Source organism: Bombus affinis, chromosome 9 (assembly GCF_024516045.1).
Source record: "Bombus affinis isolate iyBomAffi1 chromosome 9, iyBomAffi1.2, whole genome shotgun sequence".
Lineage (NCBI taxonomy): Eukaryota > Metazoa > Arthropoda > Insecta > Hymenoptera > Apidae > Bombus > Bombus affinis.
In genome coordinates this window covers 2862954-2877512 of record NC_066352.1, presented here as the reverse complement: position 1 = coordinate 2877512, position 14559 = coordinate 2862954, and the positions used below count along the sequence as shown (strand labels likewise).

The following is a 14559-nucleotide window of genomic DNA, read 5'->3' as shown; positions in this document are numbered from 1 at the left end:
AAAAAATCGCCCGAGCGAATATCCTGTTTCTTGTTCGTATTTTCGGTTCCTGCTCAGCCCCCTGTGGTCATATCGTAGTGATCCATGGTTTAAAACCGCCCCAAAGTCACGCACGTAAATCTTATTCGAGAAATGCTCTTTAAAATCTCTGCGATGAAAACCGCATGAAAATCCGTCCAGTGGTTCTCGTGATTAGCCCGAACACACAGATGCTTACCGAGAGCTTTATTTTACGGTATGTATAAAAGATAAATGAAGTTATGATATTTGTTGCAAATTATAAATTTTAAATCGCACACATTTTTCTAAATAAAATTCTTAATACTCCACTTTTATCGCACAAAATGTTACATTAAATGAGTTCTTATAGTATAATCCATCCATGATTTTTTCCAATTATTTATATATATTTTTCATATGTTGTTTTTTATCGCTATTACTATGTTTATTATCTACATGTATAAATATAATAAAAAACGTGAAAACCATCATGATTACGCGGATGTATATTTACACATGCAAAATTCAGCGTCGGTATTCGTCAGTAAGATGACCAAGAGCAGCTAAAGGAGAGGCCACGAAAGAAGAGGGTAGTTTGGTTTCTTTAGTGGCGAGTGCCGTCCGATGGAAGCTTTGAGTTTCACAATAGGTCGGCTTCTTACCACGACAAGACGCCGGGCCACACTTTCGAGTCTGCTTAATTAAACAAGATATCAGTGCTGGCCTTCAGGGTCTCTGGCGAAGGTCCTTTTCAATCCTTTCGTTTCCTTCCCCTTTTTCTCGCCCTTTTTCTTGCGCTACCCCTTGCTTTCTGCCACTCTTCTCTATCGAACTCTTCAACCCGAACTCTCAGTCAGCTCTTTCCACGTGTTCGTTTCCTTAATGACGACTTCTTTCTTTTCCTTCAATATTTTTCTCTCTATTCCCTTCCCTTTTTTTCATTCGCTTTAAGCTCGATTTTAATTTTTGCTTGCGCTCTTCTTCCAACTTGGCGTAATTTTCGTTATGTTTATCTCTTTCCCTTTACTTACGCTTATATTAATTTTACTATGAATACAATTCATACCGATGATATTTTATGCAGTTGTCTTCTATCAGTGTTTCTACATATTCAATAATTTTTATTTATTTTTGCACTTACTAATACAATTCATTGTGTGAAATGTATGAATTACGATGTCTAATTACGTGCGTATCATAAATATGCGATACAAATTAGAATATTGGATCATTGAACGTAAAACATTTTAAGCGTATTTGTTATGGCACGAAATAACAATCATTTCAAATCAACAACCATTTGGAAGCAGTTGCAACCTTCGAATAAAGTTGATCATTTTATTGTGAATTAAAATTACCGTGTGCTGCGCAACTTATTAAGTACTAATAATAAGTTACATGATGTGAATTTATTAAGAAATATTTATGGAGCTCCGTTCGTTTCTCTGAAAATATCTTATGTCTTATGTCAATGTTAGTCTATTTGTATCGGTGAGTTTGTGCTGTCATAGATTTTTGTTCGATGTATTTGCGAGGGTGCAATTTTTTGATGCGCAAATGGAAGAAGACAAAATGCACTTTCTTGCCCTTCTGAGTCGCTTCAGTAACTTAGTGGCGAACAATGGATACAATTTAGTTGGTAACTGCACGTGACAAACACGTGCTGTTCCAGGACATGACTTCCAGGATTATTGCTGGTCCTTTATAAATCCAACTTTCTACGACTAAAAGCAATCTATAAAGTCGTTCTATTTCTAAAATTACGTGTCCAAAAAATACTGCACTGCTCAATGTTATTGTAATAAAAGACGATATCAACTACTCGCAAAACATTTCATGTGTACTTGAATATTTAGTTGACTACAATTGAAAATTCCGAAAATGTAAGTTAACGAGTGCCTTCAATTCATTTAACTGGATTATGACTTTACGTTCGGTCAAGTTATGTAATTTGAAGAAATATATCGAATCTTCTGTGATAAGAAATACAAGACACCATTTTATGAAAAATGTCAATACAACTCAATTATAGTATATCATAATACAATTCAAGTTATTTTGAACTAGCAACAAGTCACAGCACCATGATTCTCAACTGGACACTTAATAATCAACATCGTCCTTAATAAACTAGCTCTTTTAACATTTTGACAATAATTGCGCGAACCATCAAGAGAATGTAATAAGAAAATTATCATGAGAAACGTCTAAACCATATAACGGTCGGTCTATAAATCTGAGATGACTCATTGTCAGATAAGTGGTAAAATATTGCTTTTAAACGAAAGTAACCGAATTTATCAGATACCTCAGTAAGCAAATTTATTTCAGAAATATAAATTAAACTGTGTTTATTTGATAAGGGAATCTACTGTACGTTTACGATTAAGAGAATCGCAATTAAATACTAAACCGTTATCGAAATAAATCAATGCTCACGATTAACATGTAAAAAACAATACATTTTGGATGAATAATTCGTTGATTGTGCATTTCCTGTGTCTCGCGTTTAAAATCGCCGATTCCCGATAAAAGCGTGGAACGAAAATGAACCGCTGCGCGTAAATTATACGGTCGATATTCAACGCGTTAATTCATTACTGAATTACGTGCAATTTAAATGTTACGCGTCGATCAGGCGCGCATGGACAGCCAGGTTTAGAATTGATCTCTGAAAACTGCTGCCAGCGCACGTTGATAAATTATAGACTATCGAACTCAGAAAATATATTTGTGATTTGAATTTTTTAAAAATGTTTTAGGGATTACTTGGCACTAGTGGATTTTAAAAAAGCACCAATAAATTGCAGGCTATTTAGATTTCTAACTTTTAGTTGATCTTTTTTTAAAAATAGTTTCAAAAAATTGCGTTTTTAAAATATTTAAAAAGAAAAATGAACAGATATTAAAATACAGCATCATGAGAATAATATAAATCATTATTGATTAAACCTTACGTCTCTGAAGCAATAAATATACGAGAAATAAGTATACTAATTGAATGAGTAATGGGAATAAATAGATTTGTCTACAAGACATGAAATACAATTTACATCATTATAATATCGTTGGTTACTGAAATTCACAAAAATATATTTATTGGACTTTTTCAATTATTTTCTTGATACTATTATTTCCTACGTAGTAATTATGTTTTTTTTTTCAAACTATCTTGCTAATATGTATTTCCTTCAATTATACTTTGATTGTAGGTTTCGAGCTTTGTAATTCCTGTTATTTCAAACAATATAATAATTCTGTCTAACTATCTGATTAATATCTTCTAAAGTGTTAATACTTTATTTCTATAATTCTTAATTCTATATTTCAGGCAAATTCGCAATAATATAAAATTGCAATCATATTGCGTGTGAAAAACTATTGAAACTGAAGACATTCTATCTCTCAAAATGTTTGTTAACATGCATTTATATGAAGTATATTAAGTAATTCACAAACTAAGTTCACACATTGGTATAGAGTATCTAATTATGTGCTTTTGACTCGAGAATCAAAGTTCCGCAGTGTTTACCACATTATGCAGTTATGGTTATAAAGAATCTAAACGATAATATGCTTAGTCATCCAACTGCTTGGTTAACTATGTTCTCGCTTATCTGAAGTTTCATAGAGGAAAGCGTGCCGTTTAAACGGTTTAACTTTAATTAAATCGGTTACAACCAATTACGCGTATATTATTCCAAAAGAGCTGTTTTGCCAACAGAAATAACCTCGAAACGAGTTGCAGTTACTGCGGCAACCCATATTACAATCTGAAAGTTCTATTATGCGATCTAAACTAATTATTTATGTAGATTGTGAGGTAGAAATAATAATGAACAATACAGTTGAAACAAAAAAGTGTATCGGCGTTATATTTCGTATTTTACTTGTGTCAGTCGCGAACAAAGCTGTTATCAAATTTTACTTTATGATATAAAATTAACAATAATACAATAGCATAGCTTATTCTATATTTATTTAATCTCTGATCACTCATGGATAAATCTACTTATTCTATCGCTTATTTGATATATTTTATATCTCTTTAGTTTTATATCTGATGATTCATCGACAAATCTACGTATTTCATCGCTCATGCATTATTAAAACAATCCATCTTCCTTTCCATAAAATGTACGTTGCCTCGATAAATATAGTCTCAAAAATTCAACCTTTTGTAATTATAGTATACTATATTTAGTATTAACAAGTAATCTATTTAAAAAGAACCTATCAAAGTTGAAGTCAGGAAGAATCAATCCAAATATTGAACATCAGTAAGATTAAACAAATTTCAAAATTCTATCCTAGCTATATTCTGTGTTTAATCTATACCATACAATATTTATTATAATTTTGTTAGGATAATTTTTTAATTGCAGAGACAAAGGAAGACAGAAAAAATATGTTTAATATTATTTTGTAAAAATTTCGTTAATAAAAGCTTAAAATAACATCTAATAAAAATATGCAAACAGGAATATATTAACAAATTCATTGATAGCGGGACAGATAGAAGAATGAAGAGCGACAAAATGGATATATGTACCATCTGTTCAATTGTCGTGACAAAACGTACTGAAATCGGCATTGTGAGCTACTTGTCGCAAGACAGCTTACTAAATTTGCATGAAATATGATTGCATACTCATGACATATATCTTCCATATCGCGTAAAACATTTTGACGAGAACCATAGCTCTTTCCGTGACCATGCCGTTTCATTTGCATTGATGTATCCTGAACGATTTTCTGTATCGGTCGAAAGATACCTAGATGTATATATGTGTGTGATATTTCTATGTCCAGATATTACCCATAGTAAAGTACTATTGCGCACAAAAAATTTGCTTCACTTTTTCGAAAATGCACGGAAAAATATTTCATACTTATCTGTAGACTGCGGATTCTTATTCATTTGTGGGTAATTTGAAAATGCGAAAATTTCTTTTTAATTACATCCAACAGTTTCCATTCACATTCATATTTTTAAATTTCTCCTTTATATTCTATTTCTTAAAATTTGTCAGCTATACATTATCGTAAATTATACTCAAACAATTCTTTTCTCTATTCTTTTCATTTCTACAAATTGTATTCATAGGGACACAAATTTCTAAAAATATTGGTAATCTATTTATTAATGGGGACAGTGTTTTGATGAATGTATAAGACATTTAATACCATGAATGACACAAACGTGACACAAATGTGACAATAGAAGGATGAATAATAGACGTCGAGTCAACCACCTTGCAAGAAATCTTATACCTTCCAAAGAATTTAATTTTCCGTAGAAACGAATGTTAAGATTACTTTTCTACGAAAGAAAATAAAATTTTTACTGTTCAATAAGGATTTGTTTCGGTGTGGTGTAGCACACGTTTTATCACGTGGAAATCCGCGTTACCACGTCAACAATTTTCCCCGCAGCGTGTCAACGTCACATGGCCTAACTCGTTGCCTGTCTCGCGAGACATTAACGCGAGCCGTCGCGACGCCACGTCGTAGATTCGAGTTTTATTAGGTAGTTACGATATACACACATAGTCCTCGACGTGTACGTAGTTTTGGTGACGTTTGCAGAGATTACCCCCATCCTTTCAGTAAACAGAAACCACTGTCACGGTTTTGGCTTCACATACTATCTAGCTTCTTTATAACTCGTACACCTTATGTTCCACGTGCCACTTTTATTTCCTAACATCTGGCTTGTGTAACTATTTATTTTTTATCATTTTTGTTTATGGAACGTATGTATTTGTTTCTTTTTCTTTATAATATGATAGTCCCATATAACTAGAAGTTGCACGATACATTTTAATTATTAACAGAATCGTATTTTAGGAAAAAATAAATACTGTTTAAATGAGACTATCTTATTTGCTCAATTTTCTGGAATGTGCATAATCAAGTCGTGAAAACATTTCTGAATTTCATCGATTTTCAGATTCACCAGTCTTTAATATAGTTCATTCTTTTTAGAAATTCATGCAGGATAAAATCAAAAAATTAAGACGGGGTAAATTCATACTATTTACAAACAAATTTATATAGGTTCTCCCATTTGAAATTTCTAAGTCGACCCTCGTTTCAACCCCTACGGGGTATGAATATGAATCAACTCTGACACATATGTAAAGGCTCCTAGGACCTATAAAATTTGAGCCCAGAAAGATTAAAGTCAGTGGCGTAGTTTCCGAATTATTGAACTGTTTCCAGTTATGCGAGCAACCTTGTAGGATACAGCCGAATTCACAAGAGGTGATCGATATTTTATACTGAAGCAAATTACTAAATCATACAATAGACAAACAGCTAAATCAAAAACGATATATGATAAACTAAATGATCATTATTAATGTTCTAACAGATTAAGAATTTCCCGATGAACCTAAGAACTGGTAAAATTCTAAACTGATTGATGTAAAAAGAGAGCTGAAAAGTTTTCGATAAGATAACATTATCGATATATAAGAATTGTAGATCTATTATTATAGATCTATATTAGATCTATATAGATCTATATTATATTAGACGAAATGTTTCTTTCGTCTTATAAGCAGATAACGGATGCACAACATTTTTCGTTTTATATTATTTTATCGAATTACGTATGATCCATTTTGTTCTATCAAAATAAAAATCACAACAAGTTTTCACTATTTTCCTGTTCTTTCAAAAATAACGAGTTTCTTCGCGAATTTTCTCATAAGAAACAAAATAAAGAATGAAATATACCTTATATTATCGTATCGGTCAATTATTTGTTTAGTTCATTAATTTTTGTTTAAGTAAATAAAATGATAAATATAAAATATGTAAAATTTCAATGTCTTATAAAAGAATATATTAACATAAAATCTTGATATAAAAATATTTATATTATATATGTATCTTACATGTATCTCTTTTATATGTATCTGAATGTTATATTATATATACATTATCATTTTTTAAAAAATTAAACAAGTAAGAAACATTTTACATTTAGTTGCAATTTCAAGTAAAATTTACAACATTGTCGCAATACCTTCATCAGATTTAAGGAAGCCACAGATTTCTTCGCTGCAAAACGCTTTTACCTGAGTGACATGTCGGGGCTCGTGACTAGAATCTCTTTGCAATACCTGCCTGGGATATCGAAGAACGTGCATTTCGTGCGGTCGCTGCTTTTGTAATTTTGAACTGGAAACCGCGTGCCTCGAATAACGTGTTCCTTTAAGAAAATTTTCATGTAGTAACATTCTATTCTATAGCGTTTTTGAATAGAACGATTCACCTTAATTGCTTCATAACAATCAAATATCATAACTATCACATGTATTGTCATTATTTTTATTTCAATGTTCCAGATATATTCTTGGCAGTATTATTTTTATAATATTACAACATTATATAAATTTTTTATATAATATCGAAAAATGAATATTATATACTGATTTCGTTAGAATATAATAAGATTATTTTTTTAACAATTTAGAGTGCTGTTTTAAATGTCCTAAATAATAAAATAATTTTATATTTATTGAAAGATGATAAACGTTACTAAACGCACTAAAAATGTTATGATAATACTATTTAATATATCGTACAAATAAATTATTGTTCAGCTATTTTCTTTGTGAAATTATTGTATTGTATAGGAACGATACCCAATACCCATGAAAGACCTTACTGGATTCTTTATTGACAAGCACTTTTATTTTAGAGCCCTGACTAGAATTTTTGCGGTGCCAGCTTCCAATATTGAAGAATACACGTTTAGACCTAGGTGTACGTTTGGTGGAACTCCCTCTTGAATTTGATACTCCCGCTGTTTTCAAAACTTTGCCCTATCTGATTTTTTTCGTTCCATTTATTATACTTACCATGATTTCAATTTAATTTTATGAAATCTAAATTAATTTTTTTTCCATAAAAATACACATGGATACAATGAATTTTGAATTAGAAGAACTGAAAAAAATTTGGTAATCATTACGTTTATTGATTTTATTTGATTTTTATTATTTACTGATAAGTTCAATTTTATTGTGTGATTTGATTGCAGAATTTATTTCTATCGCTTCAGTCTACTCGACACTTTTCAGAAATAGAACTTCTTTATTGCAATAACGTATTGTACATTTACTTCTGACGAAAAGAATAGCAAGTGTTATATACGCATGTATTGTCCAGCTAAAATTACTCGTTAAATATACTGCAGGAAATTAGCTATTTTTCGTATTGCAGTGGTCTTAGGATTAATATCATGGCATTAGATACTGTACAATTACACTAATTATTGTAAATTGGAGCGAAGGAAATTGTCGCCACTTTCATTAATTTATCATTTCTTGGTGTAGTCTCGTAAAAGATACTGCGAAAAGAAATGAGATAAAAATGTGAGTTGTAACTATAAATTTATTTTACAAACTTCAACATCGAATTTATAATCCAATAATATTTCCAAAAGGGATCTTTTTCCTCGTTAATTGGAAAATTAACAATTTGAACGGGTCAAATTAATTAATTATTTCTTAATACTGTATTAATTTTAATATAAAAATACTAGTGATCTGTTTTCAAACTTCAGTAAAGCTTTACATAAAAATATGATAGTCCATTATTAACATAGTGACGAGAAGAATGCACTATATAGTACATAAATAACTTATTTATCTCGCTTTTAGTTTTATACACATTTCACTTCACAACTAATTAATTAGTGTTATATTGCAAGACTTGTTCCTTAAAAATTTCTTTTATACGAAATGAATGAATAATTTAGAAGTTTGTTGCGAAGTAAAAAGTACGAAGACCGTTGGATGGACTGATGGTAGAAGATTAATTAATCTATTCTATTTAAATGATTAAAATGCTCTCAATATACCTTTTGTGAAAATTTCAAGCGATTTTATTCTTTACTTACCTTCTTATTTCCAATCCTTTTTTAAATATAAGTGAGCCCGAGAAAAACGGAATACGTATCTAATTTAAAAAATATCCGTTAGGCGTGCGTTTTTTGAATTGATTTAATTAGAGCTATTTTAATTAAATTTAATTAAACATTTAATCAAACAAAACAACAAATTGATGATGATTTTGAGAACTGGAATGAAGATGTATGCATCGGATACGGTGAAAACTATAATGATTCGACGAAAGAAGATGACTTTACTAAATATGTTGTCTTTTCTCGATGTATTCATGAAGGATGTCCGATATTTAAAATCATGTCTGAGCATTGTGGCCAAAAAAGGAAAAGAAAAAGTGTTTAATAAATTACTTTCATAGTATCTAAAAATGTTTTTTATATATTTCTATAAGTAGATTATTTTGTACTTCTGTAATAATAGTAGTTGTGATAGTAGATAATAATAGAGAGTCTTCTTTTCTCATTATTAAAAAAAGTTTTCCCAATAAAAGTAGTTACCGCAAATCAATTTCATGAGCGATTATAACTTACGTGAAAATGGCCCATCTCATCCGTAGTGCTAGGAATAGCCTAGCAGCTAAAATTTTATTTTCCTCTTTCTGTAGTTATTTATGAAAATATTATGCTGCGATTCTTACATACTTCAAGAAGGATCGTTCACCATATAAACCCACGAGTGAAAAATATATAATATTCCTAAAACGCTCGATTTTTGAGCGTTTCTGAAAACCTGATCCATCTCTACCATGTTTACTCTAAATAATAGAAAATTTTAATTTTTAGAAATAAAATTCGAGATCCAAGGACGACAAGAACTAATGAAACACAGAATGACTGAAAAGGCAGTCGTTGAAATTAATAAAAGATACTTCAGTGACTATAAATATCTTAATTTTAATTTTTGTTAGAATCATACACTTTGTATACAAATTTTAATATTTATAACATAACATGCTACAGTGTCTTCGCTTAGCCTCTATATTTATCCCAGCAATTTAATTTAACAATAAGCTAAGGAAATTCCAGGAATCGAAAGTTGCCAAGTATTTGTTAATATCAACTTTACGAACCAAAATGTTTCAATATTACGTAACCGACTATTACTGCACTTTTACGGTTCAATAATAAAATTTCGCCGGAAGAATTTTGGGTGTGCTATAAACTCGTAACACACAGAGTTTGTTGGTTTACACGAGTCAAAGCTCATTGGCCATACTGTGTCTAATAGCGAGTTCTAAAAGTTAAACAGATTTTCCAGTGCTGGGTAAGACAAGCCCTCTTTTAATATACAGATTTCTCCGTGGTTTTCATCCGTTGCGGCTCGAATTCCTAGAATTAAATGCTCGTTAATGGTGCATGTCTATGACGGATTTATACGGGCATTATCCTGTTGATGGATTTGAACTGCATGATAAAACTGTCGTTGTCCACTGGCGTCTAGTTTTTATTCATCTCCAAGAACCGAAAACTCATAAATTGCAAGGTGACCCGTAAAAGTTTCGCTTAAACGTGAAAATTCACGAATGAATAAGTGATTTCTTTAATTAATTAATATTATAGTTTTGTTTAGGCCGAGTTCAGACAACAGAATTTATTATTGAGCATTTTATATTTATTATAATTAATCTCAGAAATCTATGGACTTTATAAAAAGACCATTTGTATTTGAATAAGGCATATTTATATAAAGTCTTATAATAATATATATTTCCTACCATACTAAATAACAAAAATTTAATAAAACAGAATTTTAGTTATCTCGGTATAAAGCACATTAATTTTGTAACACTTCTCATTACAATAAAAATGACTTTTTTGGGACGAATAAAATTAATGACAGTAAAAAATGTAGCGAATACTATACCTTTATGAAACGCATAGAATATGAATTTATATATTAGCTTTATAAAATAAAAATAAATTAAGTAAAATTTATAGATGATATATAAAAAAATATATAGAATGTAGATATTAATGAAAGAATGTAAATTTTAATGAAGTATATTGTAGAATAGTACTTATGTAAAATTCGTTTTGTCGTGTTCTGATTTTTATCGCTGTTTTTGACAAGAGTTGACAGATTTTTCAAAAGTAGCTTCTATGTTGGTTTGAATAATATATTCACTTTTCCTTCACCTTAGCTAAACATATGGCGTAGTATGGTAAAAGTCAACATGGTGCCAGTAAACAGGGAACAATCACGTAAATTCCCAGTCTTGTCTCTTGGAATTATTCAGTCTTAGGGATTGTACCTCTACCGTTGTATTTGCGAAGTTCAGCCTGTGAACGCAAACAAATGGTTTTAATCCGTTTAACATAAATGCCACGCGGTTTAATTAAATTTCGGCCAGGAGATAATAACCTTTGCGTTCGCGAAAATGTTTTTTTTCTCTGTCCATGTCACACCTCACGAATTTTGATTCCCTGTTTTGCAATTGTCATTTGTTCCTTTTTGTTCAACCTTGCTCAATTATATTCCATTCGTAATTATTACCGTTTTTGGATTTTTTAATTCTATTACTAAAATATTTATGGTATTTTTCACTGTCAAATTAAGATGAAGAAAGTGTTCTATCATTGATAATTATTAATCATTATTATTATGTTCGTCATGATATTTCATTACCCTTTCTTTTTTAAAATATTCTGTATATGACATTTATTATTTAATGTCCCATATAATTTCGCGGCAGAGATGAATTTTCTAGTTAAAATCACGTTCGCAGTAGAACGCTCTTTACAAACGCCTAGAACGTTTTGCCTCAAGTTGTCACTGTCAAAATACTCCAGTCTCTGTCTTAATTATTCGGCTAATGATGTGCAAAACGAAACACAATTTCATACTTTCATTATGATTCCTAATTCCACGCTCCTTAAATAATTTCGTACCCAGTATTTTGGTTTCATTCGGTTATTGCTGGAATTTACCATTCTGTAGCGTAATGAAGTAAAACGATTATATCCTCTCATAGTTTATTTTTTACTTACACTATCACAAATGTCGTAGAATAATTCATATTTAAATAAAGACAAAGTTATAAAAATCTATATGCAAGAAAATGTTGTTGTATGTAAACTTTAAATAATTTTGTATTGTTTGATTTGTTAATGATAGGTGGATACACCAGATAGTGTTCTGCAAAGTGGATTAGGCTTGGGACCAGATATGGGACATACAATTTTACGTTCTATGGTGGATCCAAGAGATTACGATCGATTAAGATATTTGCAAATGAACGGTGGTCAGCCAAATAGCTTCGAGGAAACCATACATAGGGTATGATTTTCATTTATATGTATCATTTATATTTTATAAATATTAAATGATAATTTATAAGTTACAGTTTTCATTTTATCAGAGATAATGGAAAATTGAAATATAAAATTTAATTAATAATTTTGTCTAATTTGTTCATTTTATTAAACATTATAATTTTTTTTAAAAAATGGGTTGCGAGTTTTTTGTTATCTTAATTATCCACATCTTTTGTTATCTTAATTGAAATTGATTCATCTAGGTACGTTTGTTTTATATAAAATTCTTCAAAAGTTTTGAAATATTTCTTCGTATTATCATTGAATTTTTGGTCAATACGGTATATAGAGAAGACTTTACTGGTTTATATTTTCCAGTTGAAGGTTCAGGAGGCGCTGAGAAAGAAGGAACGATTTCATAAAGAACATGAAGAGGTGAGTGCAATTTAAATTAAAGTTCACTCTTCCTTTTTTTATATACTAATAAATTTTTGTTTGTACGAATACCAAAGAAAGGAAGTGAGTTGGACTCAATTCATAAGAGAAGCGAATAAAAGCAATTTAATGGTGCATTGGTTTCGCTTTTAGTTTTGTTATTGTTCTTATCAAAAGTTTATCAACCTTTATAACTTGAAAATTATGTTATTTTGCTCAAGATATGTTATATATTTTGATATTATTATTATCTGTAAGATATAATTAATTGTAATGATTAATGAGCAATTGATAATTAAAGCGCAATCGTATAAGTGATATAACAAAGCATTATATAAAGACAATTATTTTATCGAATCACAGCATATTACGAATGCAACGTATGTATATATCTTTCTCAAAATTTCATCGAATAAATTTTGGGAATAATATAGAGACAATTAAAACGAGGATAATTTAATTGTCGAATAATTTAAGAACAGGATAAATTTAAAAATAATTTACACAATAAATGGCGGCAGAGGGTGACAGAACTTATTAAAAACCCAATCTGCCCTCTGCAATTATCTACTAATTTTATTTGAAATTGATTGTGAGAAATAATCCAGCTGAGTTTTTAGACTTGAAATCCTGCATAAACATATTGATGTTTAAATACTTCGATTCTACTTTAATACAATAATGAATCTTGAATCATGAAGATTTTTCAAAATATAACATATTTTCGCAAATATTGAGTATACTCCTATAATAATACTATAACGGGCTATTTTTGTATAAAAAGAGTGCGAGTATGTAAAATTTCAATTAAATTGGTGATGAAAATATTGTGATATATCTTGATTAATTATATTATTATATATAATATATTATACGTAATATATTACATATTATATACAATACATATATACATAATATATATAATGTTATGTGCAATAATATAATAAGCAGTAAGTGGTGTGATAATTGTATCAAAATTATTACATAGAGATAAGATTGGTGTACACCTTGAGTAATAAGGCCAGTTTCGCAGAAGATTACTGATAACTTTTTAAAAGCACTAATCCCCTTTTCCTCTTGTTCGAGTGAGATGGACGAAACACATGTGGAAAGAAGTTGAAACTCGTAAAGGAGCTCGTTGCTCGAGAGGGAAGTCGGAATGGTATCGTTGAAGTTTGCGGAAAGGACTGGTCAAGATTTGGAACGGGCAACGTGAGGGACCAACTGGATCATCTGAGATTATTTGACAAAAGTTTCTAAGCTGCTTCGTAATAGCAGAGTTTGTCATCCAATTTACTGACTAAAATTCAGTACGAAGTTTATCGACATTTCTTTATTATATTAGCTCATTTTATTACTATTGATTCATCTGAGAAACAAATTCTCAGAACTGATTGATTTTGCTTTTTAAACATTTTTTTCATCACTCTTATACCTATACATTTTCAGATTGGTTTGATATTCTATCTCGCTTTTCGATATTGCCCAGCTGTTTTTTATACATGTTAGTTATTTTTAAAAGTAGATTCGTCATTCATTTCAATAATAGATTACGAAATAATGGAACTGTTTCTGGTATGGACTGGGAGTTGCATGCATAGGGGTTGTTTCTGATCAAGTAATTCTCGAGTTAACAGGTTAATTATGTTTCAACACCTCAATTCCTACACAGGTGTGAATTCGATGCGTCCGACCATAACCATCACGCTTGCGAATCACATATGTATGATCGATGCTGTAGCATTATCATCAAGTGCTACCCTCGTGGGTTCTTAGTGTTTCTCATGTCCATTTACGTTATAACTATTCATTTAATTTGTATTAAAATATTTATAATAAAAATAATTGTACTTATTACTATGAAACATATAATAAATCCAGGTATATTTTTTGTAGTTCCATTTGACATAGAAAAATATTTGAGTATTTATTACATATTCTGTTAC

At 30.1% G+C, this 14559-nt stretch overlaps 1 protein-coding gene across 2 annotated transcripts in view; it reads left to right on the top strand.

Annotated features, from left to right (window-relative positions):
* The window catches only part of LOC126920560 (SAM and SH3 domain-containing protein 1-like), a 377086-nt gene that overhangs the window by 340694 nt on the left and 21833 nt on the right, over positions 1-14559 (top strand). For both annotated transcript variants that reach the window (XM_050731139.1, XM_050731140.1), the window contains 2 exons: positions 12039-12200; positions 12557-12613. In XM_050731139.1, coding sequence (XP_050587096.1) covers positions 12039-12200; positions 12557-12613 — 219 coding nt within the window. The remainder of the gene's footprint in view (positions 1-12038; positions 12201-12556; positions 12614-14559) is intronic.